This window comes from Acipenser ruthenus, chromosome 8, assembly GCF_902713425.1.
Source record: "Acipenser ruthenus chromosome 8, fAciRut3.2 maternal haplotype, whole genome shotgun sequence".
NCBI classification, from domain to species: domain Eukaryota; kingdom Metazoa; phylum Chordata; class Actinopteri; order Acipenseriformes; family Acipenseridae; genus Acipenser; species Acipenser ruthenus.
Genome location: NC_081196.1, coordinates 42,786,313 through 42,805,811, shown reverse-complemented (window position 1 = coordinate 42,805,811; position 19,499 = coordinate 42,786,313). Strand labels below are relative to the sequence as shown.

General features: G+C 36.6%; 1 protein-coding gene across 3 annotated transcripts in view; it reads right to left on the bottom strand.

Annotated features, from left to right (window-relative positions):
• Positions 1–2,646: 2,646 nt before the first annotated feature.
• Positions 2,647–19,499, bottom strand: part of LOC117406624 (cAMP-dependent protein kinase catalytic subunit PRKX) — a 56,829-nt gene continuing 39,976 nt past the window's right edge. For all 3 annotated transcript variants that reach the window (XM_059029019.1, XM_059029020.1, XM_034010787.3), the window contains 4 exons: positions 18,127–18,184; positions 8,451–8,528; positions 7,733–7,867; positions 2,647–4,049 (listed from right to left, as the gene is read on the bottom strand). In XM_059029019.1, coding sequence (XP_058885002.1) covers positions 7,742–7,867; positions 8,451–8,528; positions 18,127–18,184 — 262 coding nt within the window. In that variant the 3' untranslated portion in view covers positions 2,647–4,049; positions 7,733–7,741. The remainder of the gene's footprint in view (positions 4,050–7,732; positions 7,868–8,450; positions 8,529–18,126; positions 18,185–19,499) is intronic.

Sequence of the window (19,499 nt, the reverse complement as noted above, 5' to 3'; positions counted from 1 at the left end):
CATAAAATACTGTCAGATTTATTCAGAAGATACCTGTAGTGTAGCTTGCATGGTTTCTCAATACTAAGAACCGCTTAAGAAAGGCCTTCCCTTCTCTAAAATTAACTAGCATTAGACCCTATAATATTGCAAAGATGAGTCTCTACCAAGCCAAACATCCTACAGACAACAGCTCAATAACATTTTAGTAATCAGCGAGTCCATTACACATGGGTTTTCGGACAAGCAAGATTTCATGATTGATGATATGGCCCCAAGTGAAGTGAAAGCTAACAATAATATTAACTAATGTGCAAAGCAGTTTTTGTATTATCTCTGTGTTTAGTTTTCTTTAAATGTGGAGTACCTAAGGTTTTCCTACCATTAAATAGATACAGAATATATTTAATACATTTTCTTAACTTGGAATCTCTCAACACTGTAGAGTACCATTAACATTCTTACAATTTTCCTGCATTGGAAAAAATGTCCCTTTTTTATTTCCAAAAATGTCATCAAAGCAAAAATGGCAGTGTGTGTTAGGCAGTTTCTACTTTTACTATTTTCTGCCTAGGAAAAAAAAAAAAAAAGGCAGGTGCTAAGAAAGCCTGCTCTGCATTTTGTATCTTTTTGACACTTGAAAGAGAATGGAAGTTAAATGCTGACCAAATGGGAGATTTCTTAGTTGAACACATGGAAAATACAGCAGTGCCAGCAGCTGGCAGAGAAAGAAAGCTGAACCAGAGCCAGCAGCCATGGAGTTCATTTTAATGAAGTCCAATTTCAAACTATTCTTTGTCAAACTGTACAGGTGGTGTGACACTAATGCATGCAGTGTTTCATCCACCTCAAATGGTGTAAAAGCACAATTTTAATCGAACCTAAACATATATCAGATACACTAATAAAGTAATGACCTTGTGCAAACAAAAATGCAAATACATAAAAAATAATGTGGGCAGGCAGTCAAGCAATACAAAAATAAAAGTAAATTCACAGTTTATAACAAACATTTAATGCTTTGAAGATCCTGCATTAATACACAAAAAAAAGATAAAATTGTTCATTTTAGATGCAGTTAGAATTAAAAGGATTGTGGCTTGTTTACAAATGCTACTGAGGTTTCTAACTACATTTGTGATTACAGTGATTGCTCTATCAGTTTAACATACAATAAAGGTTTAGTTGGTACACAGTGATGATCAAAACCATACATCCAGTTTTAAAATAACACCAGAAGACACAATTTATTTTTTGCACTTGTATGTAATAAAGTTGTGGACAGACACAACAATATTAATCGGCAATGAAACACTCCTGGTAAATGTATTTTACAATGGCATTTATAAAATAAAAATGCTAAATGAAGGGCAATTCCATACATGAAACTGGATAATAAACACTTCATTCATCAAAACATTTCTTGCACCCCCCCACCCCCCACCGTCCCCCATGTTAAACTAAATCAGATGGAAAAGTTGCCTGCTCAAAATCTGTCTGAGATTCGCTACTGTCTTGTTCTTAGATGAAGAATAAACAGAGTGATCCAAGGTATTTTATCTATTTCTTTCAGAATAGTGAGTTGGCAAGGAAACAAACAATTAACACACAAATAAGGTATCATTCACATATATAAAAGGTGATAACTGTTCAATTTCCTGTAAACCAACATTTTGTAGCATGGATCATTATGACTCTTACGTCGCAATAGTTATTTTTCTGAACGGAGAACTCCAAGCACTATCTGCAGTCTGTATGACTATGCAAAACTGCTGTACATCTATTAGGAGTGAAATCAGACCAGTGTCCACCATGGTCTTTTTGTACCCCTATTTAATGTAAGCTGCAAGCAGTTAACACTGCTTTATTCCATGCATCAACATGCTCTATCTAAAGATGTGCACCACACAACTTAATTGAAAAATCGAAATAAACATAAAAAAACATGATACACCATTCTTAAAACAGGAACAAGAAGAAGTAGGTTATATGGTTTAGTTTGTACCAGCATCATAGTAATAACCCAATGTTTTTACCATACATCTCCCACCCCTTAAAAAAATAAATAAAAACATTCAGCAGAAAGCTGGTTTAAAACAGCCCCTCGAGCTTCCAGACAAAATAGTGCAGACAGTTCTTTCTATGATTTTAAATAAAAGAGCAAGCAACTTTCATTTTTTTTTTTTTTACAGTATTTGTAATCATGAGTGGTTCTGAGTTTGGTTGCTCCCTTATTGAGTTACTATTTTTCTCAAAATCTGCCTTTACCTGGTTAACCTACTTGTTTGGAGTACCCTAAATGATGGCACTGAACAGCCTTTCTCATGCCACTCAATTCATTTGACAATGTGACCTTTCTACAATGCATCTACTCTACCTACATACACAAGACAGCATGGGTGGTACTAACAGAGTTCAACAGTCACACTGTCACATCACTTTAATGGAATGTGGACCGCTGTTCACGAGTCCCTGCATTTAGGATTCACCGGACTAGCTCAGAGCAATCTCAAAGGCAGGTTAATTCAATATTGGAGCAACAGAACCATACCACCATAAAACACTAACACAAATGCTTATAATCAAAGTAGTTCAAATGACATTTGAAGCTACTTACTCTTCAAAACAATATATATCCCTCTGAGGGGACATATAACTAGTGATGGATTCAGCTAGATCAAGGATTCTGGGTAGGACCCCAAAAGACACATACTAAAAAAACAAACAAAAAAAAAACATTTCTATTCTCAAGGCTTTTTTAACAGCTGTGTATGAGCAGTGGGATTATCTTCACAACATATTAGCTGTCTGGAAGAGTTTAAAGACCCTGCTTTTTTTATCAGCAACATCTGTGCTGGACCCCATTATAATTGTCCCACAACAGTATTATTTAGCCCCTAAGGGCAAACACAATTGGTCTTGTAGACTCAAGTGATAACAGACACAAAAACAGCAAACTCAGAAGAGTATTACACAGTATGCACATTTAGCAAATGTTCTTTCTTCAGCACATTTAATTATTCATTTCTGCAATAAAATAAAATAAAAAATAAAAACTATGGTATACGATGAAAAACCAGATTCAATTTGCTAACTGAGAAAAGGAATGAAATGCCATCCTTTGAAGAAAATGACTAATTTACTCTTAAATTCAATGTCCCAATTACCAGTATGAATATTAACATTTAGATTTTTCCATAGCATGTGTACTACAGTATGTACCTCTATATGTTCAGTACAACAAGAATACAAGTATACTGTCCCTCCTTAAGGCTATATATAGTTAAACATTTCTCAGAATGGCTCAGTGACCCCACCTCACTGTAGCTACCCCCTTACCTGCATCTTTGCAATTATTTCAGTCTGAATTATGTTCAAAGTTACATAAAAAAAAGATAAAGGCCTCTAATCTAATACACAGACTCTTTATTTTCTTTGTTTTATGAATTTGACCCGTCTCTCAAACAGCCATTAAATCAAAACCACCTCACTCAGAAATAAATACAAATCCACTAAAATGTACTAAATGAAAGCCCTCAGATTACTCATTACATGAGAATGTGGCCACCTTGACCAGTTAATGAGGAGTGCTTTACTCAACACAACTGCTCTACAGCATTGCATTTTAAAACACAATCAAAATAAAACCATGTCAGGATTTACTAGCATTTATACATTTGACCATTTTTTGTGCTTCAGTACCACAAAATCCCCACTATATACATATTCAACAATGTGCACCATTTCATTTACAACTTTAATATAAACTTAGAGGTAAATGTTACTTATTTTTCAGTTATTTTACTTAGAACGTTTTCCTTTCCAGACAATTTTGTAAAGTTGATGCCCATAAAAGCAAAAAAAAACAAAAAACAAAAACAAACAAAAAAAAACCCTGCACACGAAGGTTTCTGCATGTTTATCATTCCGATCTTTAAAGAGTCTTTTATTCCCCTGCTTTAATTAAAGATGGCGTAGGGGGCTTTGATTCTTGCATATTTTGAAAGGCTGTAGGATGATAACCAACACATTCCCAGCTCTTCAAGGCATTCCTTTATATCCTAGACTGTCTGAAAATAGAAATGTAAAGCATGTAAATCACCAACATGTGTAATATACTGTTATATATATATATATATATATATATATATATATATATATAAGAATGATGGTCTTCATCAACAGTGTCTATTCACTTTATCTACAAAACAGGGTCCAGATCTAAATACCACTGTTGCTGAAATCACCATGGTACCCTTCCTGCCATTTCTCATCATTTTATAGACAAAAATACTGTAAACCAGAATCACAAATCCTTTTAAAAACACTTTTTTGTAACCTTGATAAACAAAAAGACCAGTTTTTAAGTAATAAAACAGTGGTGGCATTTAGCTCTGCCACTGTTTCTTTAGAACAACTGAATAGACACCAGTTTTTGCATGTTACACTTCCAGTCAAAAAGTACTACCAGGTTTATTTTAATGTGCTTTCGAAGTCATGAATGAAGTACAGTACCTACATCATCACAAAATAAAGATAGGTAAAGAAAGTAGCTGATGCAGGGAGGGGAATGCAGTATAAATGTTGCAGTCTAGCTCAGGAGATGTAATATACATATACAGAAATATGGCTTTTGGGTGTAGCACAAATAAATACAGCAGCCTCGCTCCACAATGTAATAAAAATGTGGCTTCAGGCACCTCCTCATGTTTAAAGTAACCCTACTCTGGCTGCAGGTCAGGGCTACAGTGGCTCTCAAAAGTATTCACCCCCCATGGACTTTTCCACATTTTATTGTGTTACAACATGGAATCAAAATGGATTTAATTAGGAGTTTTGCCACTGATCAACACAAAAAAAGTCCATAATGTCAAAGTGAAAAATAAAATCTACCAATTGTTCTAAATTAATTACAAATATAAAACAGAAAATAATTGATTGCATAAGTATTCACCCCCTTTGCTGTGACACACCTAATTAAGTTCTGGTGCAACCTATTGTCTTTAGAAGTCACATAATTAGTTGAACGGAGTCCACCTATGTACAATTAAGGTGTTTCACATGATTTCAAGTTAAATACACCTGTCTCCGGGGAGGTTCCACAGTTGGTTAGTACATTTCCTAACAAAAACTACATCATGAAGACGAAGGAACATTCAAAGCAAATCCGGAATAAGGTTCTTCAAAAGCACCAATCAGGAGTAGGATATAAGAACATTTCCAAGGCATTGAATATCCCCCGGAGCACAGTAAAGTCCATTATTAAGAAATGGAGAGAATATGGCACAACTGTGAATCTGTCTAGAACAGACCGTCCTCAAAAACTGAGTATCCGGTGGAGAAGGGCACTAGTCAGGGAGGCCACCAAGAGGCCTATGGCAACTCTAAAGGAGTTACAGTCTTCCACGGCTGAGCTGGGAGACACTGTGCATACAGCAACAATAGCTCTGGTGCTTCACAAAACTGGCCTTTATGGGAAAGTGGCAAAAAGAAAGCAATTGTTGAAAGAAACTCACATCAGATCTCAGCTAGAGTTTGCCAGAAGGCATGTGGGAGACTCTGAGACCAAGTGGAAGAAGATTCTATGGTCTGATAAGACCAAAATCTAGCTTTTTGGCCTCAACGCTAAGCGCTATGTTTGGCGCAAGCCTAACACTGTACATCATTCTGAGAACAACACCCCTACCGTGAAGCATGGTGGTGGCAGCATCATGCTATTGGGATGCTTCTCTGCATCAGGGCCTGGAAAGCTTGTGAAGATAGAGGGCAAAATGGATGCAGCAAAGAACAGAGAAATCCTGGAGGAAAACCTGCTGAAGACCTGGGACTTGGGAGAAGATTCATCTTCCAGCAGGACAATGACCCCAAACATACAGCCAAAGCCACACTGGAGTGGCTTAAAAACAAAAAGGTCAATGTCCTGGAGTGGCCCAGTCAAAGCCCGGACCTCAATCCAATTGAGAATATGTGGAAAGAGTTGAAAATTGCTGTTCACCAAAGGTCTCCATCCAACTTGACGGAGCTTGAGCAATTTTGCAAAGAAGAATGGGCAAAAATTGCAGTGTCCAGATGTGCAAAGCTGGTAGAGACTTATCCAAATAGACTCATGGCTGTAATTGCTGCCAAATATTGACTCAAGGGGGTGAATACTTATGCAATCAATTATTTTCTGTTTTGTATTTGTAATTAATTTAGAACAATTTGTAGATTTCACTTTTCACTTTGACATTATGGACTTTTTTTGTGTTGATCAGTGGCAAAAACTCCTAATTAAATGCATTTTGATTCCATGTTGTAACACAATAAAATGTGGAAAAGTCCAAGGGGGGTGAATACTTTTGAGAGCCACTGTATCTTAATACCTTAATTCATTTCAGTTTTTTTTAACAGTTGTATGTGGGTTTACTAGGAAAGGACTAACTGATAATGTGCTGTAGTATTAATCTTCAGCACTGAATGTGGGCAATAGGGCAGCAGTGTGGAGTACTGGTTAGGGCTCTGGACTCTTGACCGGAGGGTCGTTGGTTCAATCCCAGGTGGGGGACACTGCTACTGTACCCTTGAGCAAGGGTTGATTTCTCCAGTAAAAACCCAACTGTATAAATGGGTAATTGTATGTAAAAAAAAAAGTGTTATCTTGAAACAATTGTAAGTTGCCCTGGATAAGGGCATCTGCTAAGAAATAATATTTTATTTGATGAGAAATGACCAGTATCAGTTATTGCTATTTGTAAAGTAAAATGTATGTTTCCTAAATTTCTGAACTTCTAACCCTGCGATCAGTTTTAGAAATCTCAATGTCGAGACAAGAATGTTTACAAGTAAGGTGAAACAAATTCACCTTTGACAGAGTGAAAACTTACTTTCCTTAATAACAAAGTAGGTATACAACTCTTTCCTTAGCTTAACATGTGCTGTGTCCTGTGTTTTTACATTTTTAAATCGAATTACTTATCGTAGGTATATGCTACGTTACTTTAAAATCATAGGTTTTATGGGAAACAGGTAAGTCACTAGATAGTCATAACTTTACCAAGATAATTATGCTGTTGATATATGTTAAATTACTAAATAACTGTAAATACTGTAGCAAAATGTAATTCAATGTCAACATTAAACAAAAAATAAAAAATCTAGAATGAGGACAGCCTTTAAATTACATTTACCTATATAATTTTATATATTTTATAATATATATTTATATATATCCTTTCACATGCAAATTTGCATGATCTAGCAAAACCACAGTGTCACTGGTTTATACCATCTCCTTTAACAGAACAAGTGCCTTTAGAAAATAAACAGCTGTGTGGTCCAGTGGTTAAAGAAAAGGGCTTGTAAGCAGCAGGTCCCCGGTTCAAATCACACCTCAGCCACTGACTCATTGTGTGACCCTGAGCAAGTCACTTAACCTCCTTGTGCTCCGTTTTTCAGGTGAGACGTAGTTGTAAGTGACTCTGCAGCTGATGCATAGTTCACACACCCTAGCCTCTGTAAGTCGCCTTGGATAAAGGCGTCTGCTAAATAAACAAATAATAATAATAATAATATGTAACAACCTTCATCATGTAAAAACTAGGTTTACAGGTGGTTACTTGCACCGCAATTAGCACCAATACAAGAGTGTTGCCAATCAGGGTCTCTGAGTCAATAAAGCCATTACACTTTTAGGTAAAACAGTAATAGTTGTACTTTCAAAACACAAAATAAAGGTAAAATAAAGATATAAAATACATTTTGATTTGATCCTTACCAGATTCCATCAGAAATTCTTGAACATTTCCAAATCCTTAGGAGGTACAGGGGGGTCCTTTTTCCAGTCATCTTCTGGATAAGCTTCAAAGTTTGATGTATCCCCTTCGTGAGAGACTTTGGGCACAACTGGCGGCTAGTAGAATTAGAAATGAAATAACGTACATGGAAAAAAATCTGTATTTAGATAAAGATACAGATGTAAAACAAAGCTGTGTTGAAAGTTTTTACTAAGTGGTAAAGGATCAGAATTGAGAAGTTACATGTATGTATGTGAATAAATAAATGTTTGTCCGCTCTGCAAGTGGATCCCAGCTCTTTTAGCACAGCAGACAGTATGTTGATCTCTGAACCGGCTCACTGATACAGGATGCTGACACACCTATCCAGCAGCTCCTTAAAAAAATCATATACTGTTTCTATGACAGAAGGTGAAGTAGGTAAACAAAAATCAAATATATTATTTAAATTCAGCTTTAAAATGTGTTATTAATAACGTCTCAGACGTGTTTTTATTCATTCCATTTATTGGCTTCACTCTAAATGACAGCAGACTGTTGAAAGCTACTGTAAATATTTTTTTTGTTCATGGTTTCCTCCGGTTTTAGGCCAGAATAAGACTATTTCATGAACACACACCAGACCAGAAGCATGTATTATACAATGAAAGCATAGTTATAAATATGGATACATAAATAGGCTGTGTTAATAGAACTCACCTTAAGTTTTCTCTGAGGCACAGCATCCCAGTCTATATACTTGAACCATCTGTGTTTCTTCACATCCTCTGCTCCATTCTGTAGAAAATGCAAGGTTTTAATTCCGGTTTTGTTCACTTGGGTAAACTTTGATTCAGGTTAGTGTTCAGTGGTGAAGATTGTAGGCTGGCTGTCTTAAATTAAACTAGCCTCAACTTATCTGCTAATTTGTCTGAAAATAACTTGAAACCACTTTGTGAACTAAAACATAAAAACTTATTTGTAACGTCAATTGTATGGCAGTTATGATCAGTTCAATTTTGTATCTACTCTTTCAGCTGTTTTTGACGTTCCAAAATCATTTTTCAGTAATACCGAAATGAAAGTTTAAAACCGAAAAACTGAACTGCATTTGTGCAGCCAAGTGAATGGGACATACCATTATAAAAACTGTAATAAATAATCTTAATACAGCATCATATCAACATATTATACTATTAGACACAATGTAGAAAAAATAAAGTATTAAGAGATATTTTCTTGGTAAAATGATACAAGTAGGTTGTATGTGGCAAATCATGTTGGAGTAGAACTGTAGATGAGGGCTTTTGAAATTGTACATTTATAATTAACATGTTGGCTTCAAAGTGACTGAGATGTGTGGCAGCATTTTAAAATAGTTTCTGAGGAAACACTTCTAATTTAAAATGTCATCTACAGATTTATGTGAGCAAAAAACTAAAGCTACAACTCAGGCCTGACGGCAGACATACATAAAGTTCTGGTTTACTGTAGTATGCTTATTATAGCCCATTATTATAATACATATGACTCTTTGGTAAGGCTGTTAAACCTGAATGCAATCAATATTCCGACAGAATGCAGCAAGAAAGTAATCAAACAAAATAAACCAATTTCAATACATGCACAGCAAATGAAGCTTAGATGTTTTGGCCTGCTTAGCATCATTATGTAATTTGTATTAGGTCTACACAGGAGTAATTGAACAGATGAGGCAACCTCACCAAACTTTTTTTTTTAAATAAAATTTCCAGTGTCAGCTTTTCACTTCTTTGGCTGAATTAGGTGTGCAGGCTAAGTGTTTGCATATGTCTGCTAGTACTAGCACCAGCACTTTTCATCAACATACCTAAAAACAAAAACAGCCCTAGACATCTGAACACCCAGACAGAAGCATGAAGCTGCAGTTATCCCCACTGAGGGCAATCAGTCAAGTCAACTTGATTTCAGTTACCAAATTAAAAATTATTGAGCATGTCTACATGCACCAAAGTGGGCGATGAGCTCCCTAAAATGCCACCAGCTTAATGCTGTGATTGCCAATGCTTTTTCATTGAACAAAATACAGAACAGATTGAAAAAAAAAGAAAACGGTATCATTCATTTTGGAATGCTATGCAAATGTTGGTTTCAGTTTGGTCTGAGGAACTCATAACCGTTACATCCCTACTGTATGGTTCCTTATAACTGCTTGTTGAGGAAACAGATAAGCAAGTACATGTAATGGCAAAGACAATCCTTTTACAATTTCAGCAAGTATTTCATTAAACTGTATTAAGAAGCTAAATTCAATTTACTGTACACCATTCTAACCCTGCTACTTTAGACCTTTTGACTGTTAAAATCTTACCTCTAGTTTTAAAAGAACACCATGTGACATTTGCCCTCATTTTTTTAAAAAATCTTTGCTCTATTATCTTGGGTCTGGGTTTAATCAGCAGGCTTTTTTGACCTCCCCATATCCGTTCTATATCAGTGGATCACTTTGGACATTTCCAAAACTAATAATGCAGACCATTTTTATTGGTTTCTTCCATGTGGACGTTTATTTAACACCTCAACCAAACTGTTAAAAAATATTAAAATCCATGCATACGATAGAATATCCTCAGATTGTATAGACATTGAATTACGGACTCCATTCCTTGCAGACATCACTGAAAATACAAAAAAAAACCAACTGCATGCCACTGCCTGCTACGCAGCACTTACTAAAATAGAGTTTTCTATCTGAAAACATTTGGAAGAGGTAAGGAGGCTTGACTGACTCTGGAAATAATTATTTTAAAAGTAATTTACTTCTAATGATCATTGATAATGACACCACCACAACACATGTGACAGACAAAGAATCTCAGACTCCAAACAAACTCTTTCAGCACCAAGTAACTTTACAGAAAGACTTTCAGGGATAACTAATTGAACAGTTTTAGTGACTTTTCTTGATAAGTGAAAAGAAAGAGACACATTAGTATTGGGTTTACTGTTCTTCTATTTTGAGGAGAGTTATCTTTTCTATAACACAGTACCGGAAAGTTGGGTGGATATATCTTTATTAGACAGGTCTGCAGTGTTGAATGAAAACGGTTCTGGAAATACTGAAATAAGACAGACACTCTGCCTAATCCAGGACACTAATTTTAAAACACTCTGAGTGAACTTTATTCATACCATGTGTGCTTACCTGAGCTAGTTTTTAACATCTAGCTCCTTTTAGAATACAGTATAAAATAGCACAGGTGCATTCCATTTAAAACACACTGAAAATGTGTCCAGAGCAAACTTTAAACAGTGGTGAAGATGAAAATGCATTTTTAATAGTGGGTTACAGTGGTTTAATAAGGAAACTATTGCTTAATGTCCATGTATTTCAAAACTACTGGTTTCATTACAGCCGTACGACTGAAAAAAACACTGTCCTTCTGTTTAAAACTCAAAAGCACATTTGTCAGAGTGTATTACTTGCAGTGTATTTTGTCTTCTGTGAAACCCTGATGCTTTACATTGAGACAGAACATACAGTAGGTATCTGTATTCACGTTTTTTATAATTGCTCTCATTTGAAATCGTTCTTATCCATTTATCGTACTTACTACGTGCTCTTAATTGACTTTACTCGCAAAAGCAAATATTTTTACATAAGTTTAACTGCTCTTAGTCGAACTCGCTCTTAAATGTAATTTACTGTATTCATTTTGCTCTTATTTGAACCTTATTTTCTACTGATTTTACTGTACTATATAACTGCGCTTATCTGTAATGTGATATTCTGTAATGTGATACTTTGTAACTAAGTCGTCCTGGATAAGGGTGTCTGCTAAGAAATAAATAATAATAGGTAATTAAAAAAAGCAGGATTTTTTTTTTTTTTAATTAATCTCTGTGGAATAAGCATTACCTGTTCATTTTATTTCCAATAACCCCTTAAAAAAGATCATGAACGTGCAGTAGATTACACTTTTGTATTATTTTATGCAAAGCATGGCAAGGGATTATCAAAGTCAAATGACTTTAATTAAGCATGACAGCTGCCCTCCTTTTTTCAATAAAGATCAAGCTTACTTTACCGCAAACAACCACATGTGCATGTGGAAGCATCATGAAAAAACAAAACAAAGCTACAAATCTTGTCAGCACGTTTTCAAAACATTTCACAAATGCCGTAAACAATTTTGTTAATACTCTTTGTTTCAACAGAACAGTTACTGAAAAAATAACAGTTAGGCCTAATAATGACGATCCATGCAAATTTTGATCAGATTCAGGCAAGTTATTGTCTTCAAGTAGTATTAATGTAATCTGATAAAGCATTATCAGCTCTTTTCTTGTGGCTTGGATAGAACTGTTTCTTTAATTGCCTCTCTACCAGACAGTAATTAAAATCATCTTGACTGAAACATTTCTCATGAAAAAAGATGTATCGTGCTGTCTCAGTCAATATTGCAGTCCTTTATAGTAGGTTACATTATATACTATGGGTACGTGTCAAGTCATTACAAAAAAGAGCTACAGCAGTGTAATATAAAACATCTGTGCTTTGAACGAAAATGTGAAGATTAAGAATTGTAAACCTGCACCAACAAAATAGGTAATAAACTCAATTTTACATACTGCACTGTAATTGTTTGACTAAATAGTTATTCAACACTGAATAACCAGATGGCACTGGCTCTCTCATGTTACAGATATCTATTGCAGGCAACTAGAACAGAACAGCAGCTCTGAACTCAGATAAAAACCCTTTACAAAGATTAATCAAACACAATATTTGAGTCATTGCAATGAGAAACACTCATAATGACTGTATTCATAAGGGGGTGGTAAAATAAAAGTAAGAAACTATGAAATCTAAGCTACTTACTCTTTAAAGTTACTATTTCTTCTCTGGGCTAGGAGTAATCGGTTGCGTTTACTGCCTAGTTTTACAGCCCTCTGTTGGAAAACCACAGTCTATTACGCAGGACACGCTTTGTAACTTATAATTATGTGTTATTAAGAGGAAGAGAAAACGAAGAGAGAGAGAGAGAGAGAGAGAGAGAGAGAGAGAGAGAGAGAGAGAGAGAGAGAGAGAGAGAGAGAGAGAGAGAGACACACATGCCATTTTCCCACTGTGCGTAAACGATGACAACCAAGAATTTAAATTCCAGTATGTGTGTGGATAAAGAAATACAAATATAAAATAAAAACATTTGATTTCATGATCATTTTATTAATTATTTTAAAATGAACCGTTTATTTCCATTTAAAAGCTCTGCTTTTACCGACAACAAAAAAACAAAAACAAAAAAAAAAAAAAAAAAAAAAGGAGGTTGAAGTTATTGAAGCAAAATGCAGGCTACTTCAAAACAAAAATCAATCTTGGGAACCAGTCAGTACACTCAACTCAATTTTGTATTCAGATCTGATTTTTAGATAAAGTAGCTTCAAATTATATTGTCATAGTTTGTTTTGTGTTACCGTCCCCTTAACTTAGGCTAGATCAGTCAAAGTGTCTTCAAAGTAGCAAGTACCATCTATGGAACCCCTATTCTGTTTGCCAGCAATACAATGTGAAACTAAATACCAGCACACAGTTGGTGTTCACTAGATGACTAATCTAGCCAGCGTTACATATGGCTGGTAACTAGAAACGAACAGCAGCTTAGCACCGACTATTTCAAAGTCATATATACATAAATAAATACAAAGAAACACTGTATTCGAGTAAATGGAAAAATAACACTATGTAACTGGGTAGTAAGTGTTATTTCCTAATTGCTTATGCCTCAAAAGTATAGAAAATGGCTATTATTCCCCACAAACTTTGCTTTTGTGACCAGGAGTGATATTTTGAAATCACTGTAAATCACTTTCACGAATCAGCCCCCAAATGTAGTCTCCCATCATGTTCTCGTTATACTGTCCTTCATTGACAGCTCAACCAGGAGCCTCAAAGCCGTGCTGCTCCATAATGGTAACAAGTACCCGTCTCTTCCCCTGGCTCACTCGGTGCACCTCAAAGAGGATTACAACAGCATCAAGACCTTGCTGGACGCCTTGAAGTATGATGAGTACGGCTGGGACCCCCGGAAGGTGCTGATGCCACCACTGCACATCAAATTGGGCCTTATGAAACAATTTGTCAGAGCTCTAGATAAGGAGTCGGCAGCCTTCAAGTACCTTCAAGACTTCTTCCCTAAGCTGTCTGAGGCAAAGGTCAAAGCCGGTGTCTTCGTCGGACCACAGATAAAAAGATCCTGGAGTGCAATGAATTCCCCAAGAAGCTCACTAGTAAGGAGAAAGCGGCTTGGAACAGCTTTGTTGCAGTGGTTCGGGGCTTCCTGGGCAATCACAAGGCCGAAAACTATGTGGAGCTGGTTGAGACTCTGGTGAAGAACTACGGCACAATGGGCTGTAGGATGTCCCTCAAAGTCCATATCCTTGATGCTCATCTTGATAAATTCAAGGAGAACATGGGAGCGTACTCAGAGGAGCAAGGCGAGCGCTTCCACCAGGATATACTGGACTTTGAACGCCGCTACCAAGGACAGTATAACGAGAACATGATGGGAGACTACATTTGGGGGCTGATTCGTGAAAGTGATTTACAGTATAATCGTAAATCTCGAAAAACTACTCACTTCTAAATCTTTTGTAGTCATTTTTGTATTACTTTAGTATAAATACATGTTAATTTGGATTCATATGTTGTTTTTTTCTGACTTTATGTGAACGAAAAGACACAAATTCGCCCGTTTTCTCATTGGAAATAGGTAAATTTCAAATATCACTGTCCTGGTCACAAAAGCAAAGTTTGTGGGGAATAATAGCCATTTTCTATACTTTTGAGGCATAAGCAATTAGGAAATAACACTTACTACCCAGGAACCAAAAAAAAATAAAAAATTGTTACACGGTGTAACCAGTAAGGGGACAGAAAAAAATAAATGTGAAAATGATTTGAAGCAACTTACAGAACTTTAACAGTACCTGCATGCTTATTTTATATTTTGTGTTTTAAATGTATCTTCAGGTTCACAGAGCCCATTATTCTCCAGGGTGCTTCTAGCCCACGGTTAATTTGCTCCATGTCTCCTGCTTAACTGTAACCAAATGTTATCGTCGGGCTTTCCTGCTGAAATGTAGCATGCTGCAAGTCTCAAACCACATTTTAAAAGTTATTTTGAAGTAAAAAGAACATGTTTTAAAACAGTACACTTTGTGTTCCTTATTCTGAACTATAGAACTTTACAGTGATATCTTTGTTAAATGAACAGCTCCATTTAGTTTTGCAGTATCTTTAACAGCATGGTAAAAAACACTGCCAATAAAGTTACGTACCTTTTCCAGTCTGCAATAGCTTCATTAACTGTTAATGAAGATGCTTTATGTCTCCCAACACCAGCACAGACAGTTTATTCAGTATTGTGTTTAAGCTGGTCAAAAGCCTCAGTCAAATTCAGTGCCAATGTAACCAACTTAGCAAATCATTCTAAAAGGCAGAAACCCAGGCACATCCACGCTTGTGCTTTAACAGGTAATCATAACTGTGCAAGATGTACTGCATTTTTTAATATTTCAGATTACAAATCCCAAAACTTGCTTTATTGTCCACCTACTGATTTTTACATACTTTTGTAAAGTGGCTAAATAACATAGTTATACTACTCGGTTAGCCTGCATTACCAGATAGCAGGCATACAGTACAGTAAGACTATGAGGAACGGAGCAATGTTAAGAGATCCTTAGTCAGGTCGCCATGACCCACAGTATATCAGAGTAAATGTCTGAAACAAAGTTACATTAAGGACAGCTGTCTGATTCCCAAGATGTAGCCTTCAATAGTAGCCAACACTGAAGAAAAGTTTAATTTGCTATGGAGCTGAAGGGAAATGCATCATTAACCCATCCAATCAAAATCAAGACCTAGCTAGCAAATATTCTAATACGTTAAGAATGCCCGTACCAAGGTTCAACACCCTTTGGCGAGTGGTTTGAGACCCTGCAGACTGAGCTCCACTAAATCCTAGCTTTCTATGAATTGTCTTAAGATACTGCAAAGCAGACAAGTAATTTACAGTCTAACTCTCCCACTTTGTATTAGAATGATGTCTTTCTAAGAGTCCAGTTGCTTCACAATTTCCAATGTACAGCAAGTGAAAAACTGGGTTAGAGTCCATTAAAAAATGCCAGTTGCTTAGATTATCCATACAAAAGACACATTGTTCCTTCAATTACATTATTTACAGTATAGTCATAATCAGTTCTCTTAAATATGTGAAGGTTAACTGTGGGTGAACTTTCTTGTGCTTTTCCAGAAGTCAGCCTCATTAGCGGCCATTTAAAACTATATATGACATTGTTGGCCAGTCTAACAGCAGGTTCTACCTCATAAACTCAAAAAAAAGCTTAGTTACAAAGTCTCAAGCTACAGTATTCAAGACAAAACAGTTTATAAGATTTGTGTTTGACTGGAAGCAAAGCAGGACTAGGAAATGCTACCCAATTTAATTCAAGTTGAACTGAATACACATTGCAGTAATCTATTAAAGGTCTCATCCAGTTTGAAGGTCAACACTTGAGATTCAGTAAGCCTCAACCAACACATTAACTTTGCTTCATTTTCCCACTCTGGTCAAGCAAGCATTGAGCGAGCGATACTTCCTGTTTTAGATGGCAATGTCCAGAAAGCAACTGCAGTGTGAGCATACGATTTTAATTGTGTACAATGTAGCAGTTTGTCACAAATGACACAAGCATATAAATTCATTAATATAAAATAGATGCTGCAAAATTATTGGTAAAATACCTTAGCTTTGTCATCCAATAGCAATAACTAATTAACAAACAACAAAATTAGACTTGCTTTTTAAAACTGACTTCATTGTTTGTGCTATTCTTTTAAAATCCCTGTAAATGGTTGCTTTGTCTTGGAACAACAGGTCACTACCAGAATAAAAATAAAAAAGGTGCGTTATGTAATCAACCAGGAAAGGGTTTTGGCACCGCTATTTGTTTGGGTACACAGTCATTTGAGAGGACAAGCAGACACCTTGTCATCATTCATGTGTGGCCCACTTTTCCCACTCTCCTCAGAAAACATGTACACTGTTTCTTCCAAGCAGCAACTGCTTATAAGAAGCTATTCTAGCATAAATCCCATTGCATTCGATTTTATAAGAAGGGTTTAAGTCAAAACCACCATTAAACTACATCGTAACTGTTCCTGATGATGCTGCCATTTCTGGCCTAAGTGATAAGTCATGTTCTGACAGTTTCTTCTGGGAACCACTAGTGTTTATGGAGGAGATGGTTTTCTACTTAAGAAAGCTTACAATGCTGGCAGGTGCCTGTCACAGTGACTAGTTTCTGCTATTGATGCCCTTGTCAGTATTGCGGTCAGGCTGAGGCCATTACCCTTAAGGTTTTTCACCTTCCACATTTCGGGCACCTTTCACCAGAATGTGGCTCAAAATACTAATAAAAATACTAGGTGAATGGGGCTCCCGAGTGGCGCATCCAGTAAAAGCACTCGCTATAGCCTGGACGTCGCCGGTTTGAGTCCAGGCTATTCCACAGCCGACTGTGGACGGGAGCTCCCAGGCCGAGCGTCGCCCAGGGGGAGGGAGGGTTAGGTCGGCCAGGGTGTCCTCGGCTCACCACGCAGCAGCGACCCCTGTAGTCTGGCCGGGCGCCTGCGGGCTTGCCTGTAAGCTGCCCAGAGCTGCGTTGTCCTCCGACGCTGTAGCTCTGAGGTGGCTGCACGGTGAGTTCGCAGTGTGTAAAGAAGCGGGCGGCTGACGGCACACGCTTCGGAGGACAGCGTGTGTTCATCTTCGCCCCTCAGCGCAGGGTGGTAGCGGTGAGCTGAGCCTAAAAAATAATTGGGCATTTGAAAATTGGGGAGAAAATAATAAAAACTAATTGGCAACGACTAAATTATTAGAAAAAAATAAAAATAAATACTAGGTAAAGCCTCAGTCAAAATCAGTCCTATGCTCCTACAGTTTTGCAAACAAGATACTACAGAGTTACCAGTATATTAAAATAGTAGTAAAAACACCAAAGAACTACTGTAGTAAAAGGGGAATTGTAAGGTGCATCTCAGATAACACCAGCTACTACAGCAGTAGAATGACTATGGAGTGTACTGTATTGTGTGGGTGGATAGCTAGATAAATAGTTAATATACCGTACACCATCACACAGAGCAATGTTTATCTACAAAAGAAAATGGTCAGTGTAAAAATGCACTTCTCCCAAATCCCAGCTCAGAATGGAATGAAACAAGGAAGATTAAAACATTTTCATTTTCAGCACTATTAGGGATTCATAATACTAACGCACCAGGACGTTCAAATGTGAGAATGAATTATCGGGCATAATATTTGTTTCAACGTAATATCTGTTTACCAACCTTCATGTTTCCTAGCCGCCTTGTTCTCTCAACAACAAGGAATTTCTTAATGAGGTCTCTGAAAGAAAAAGAAACATCAATTATTAGAACAGAACAGGCAATCCTATTCAGTGCACGGTTTACCTACTTGTAAAAGTATAATAGATTCAAGTTATTATGAGGTTATTTGCAAAGGACCTGCTGCTATATTATATATTTAGTAGTTTGTAATCATTTCTTGTTTTGTTAAATTGATATTGGTTACCATAAAGCATATTTATTAATACCCTCTTCAATAACAAGACAGACTTGCCCCAAAAAAGCATAAACATGTTTTTTTGTTTTATTATCGGCTGTTCCATAACACCATTATAACTCCACCCTTAATTTTCCCAACAATATTAAGTGACTATTAAGTGACTAGTTGCCAAATAAAACAACCCTCATTTCATTGGCTAGGTTCTGCAGTGTCAATAATATAACTAGGGCTTCTGATTTTCTGTTTTAACTGATAAAACACCCCCGATACAAAAAATTGAATTTGTTTATTTAGCAGACGCCTTTATCCAAGGCGACTTACAGAGACTAGGGTTTGTGAAATGTGCATCAGCTGCAGAGTCACTTACAATTACATCTCACCCGAAAGACGGAGCACAAGGAGGTTAAGTGACTTGCTCAGGGTCACACAATGAGTCAGTGGCTGAGGTGGGATTTGAACCGGGGACCTCCTGGTTACAAGCCTTTTTCTTTAACCACTGGACCACACAGCCTCCGGAAAACACAGTAAAAACTATTCACGTTGACTTTACCCCTTTTCACATTTAAAAAAATAAAACCTACTACAAAAATAATAATAAATACATTTCCCTGTGCTGCTGGGCAATGTCCCACCATCCTGACTTGTATCTATCATTGATTAGTTCTGAATACTTTAAACCTGCCCCAACTACTGAGTGACAGCACATTCCTACATTTCTACTGGAGACTCCGCTTGCGAGATTTAAAACAAGATTACAAATCAGGATGGAGGCTTGTTAGCAGGATTTAAAGCTGTATTACAGTTAAGACACGGAGGATTTAAAACAGAATTGTGGCGAAGTGTACAAAAATGCGTACACACAAAAACCCCAGAAGAATGTGCCCGTGACCATAGGGATTTCGTTGTGGAAGACAGCAAAGGAAAGAAGGTACCTGTCGAGTTACTATACATATTTTGACACATACACACACAAAAAACGCTCAAGCATTTTGGAAAGTAACCGAAAACATCAATTTCACACAGTATATCAAAAACGAAAGCCCTGAAAAAAAACAATTTACATAAAACTCGAAAATAACTAAAAATAAGCACTGAAAAATACAACTACTACAACCAGAAAAACAGAAGCCCTAAA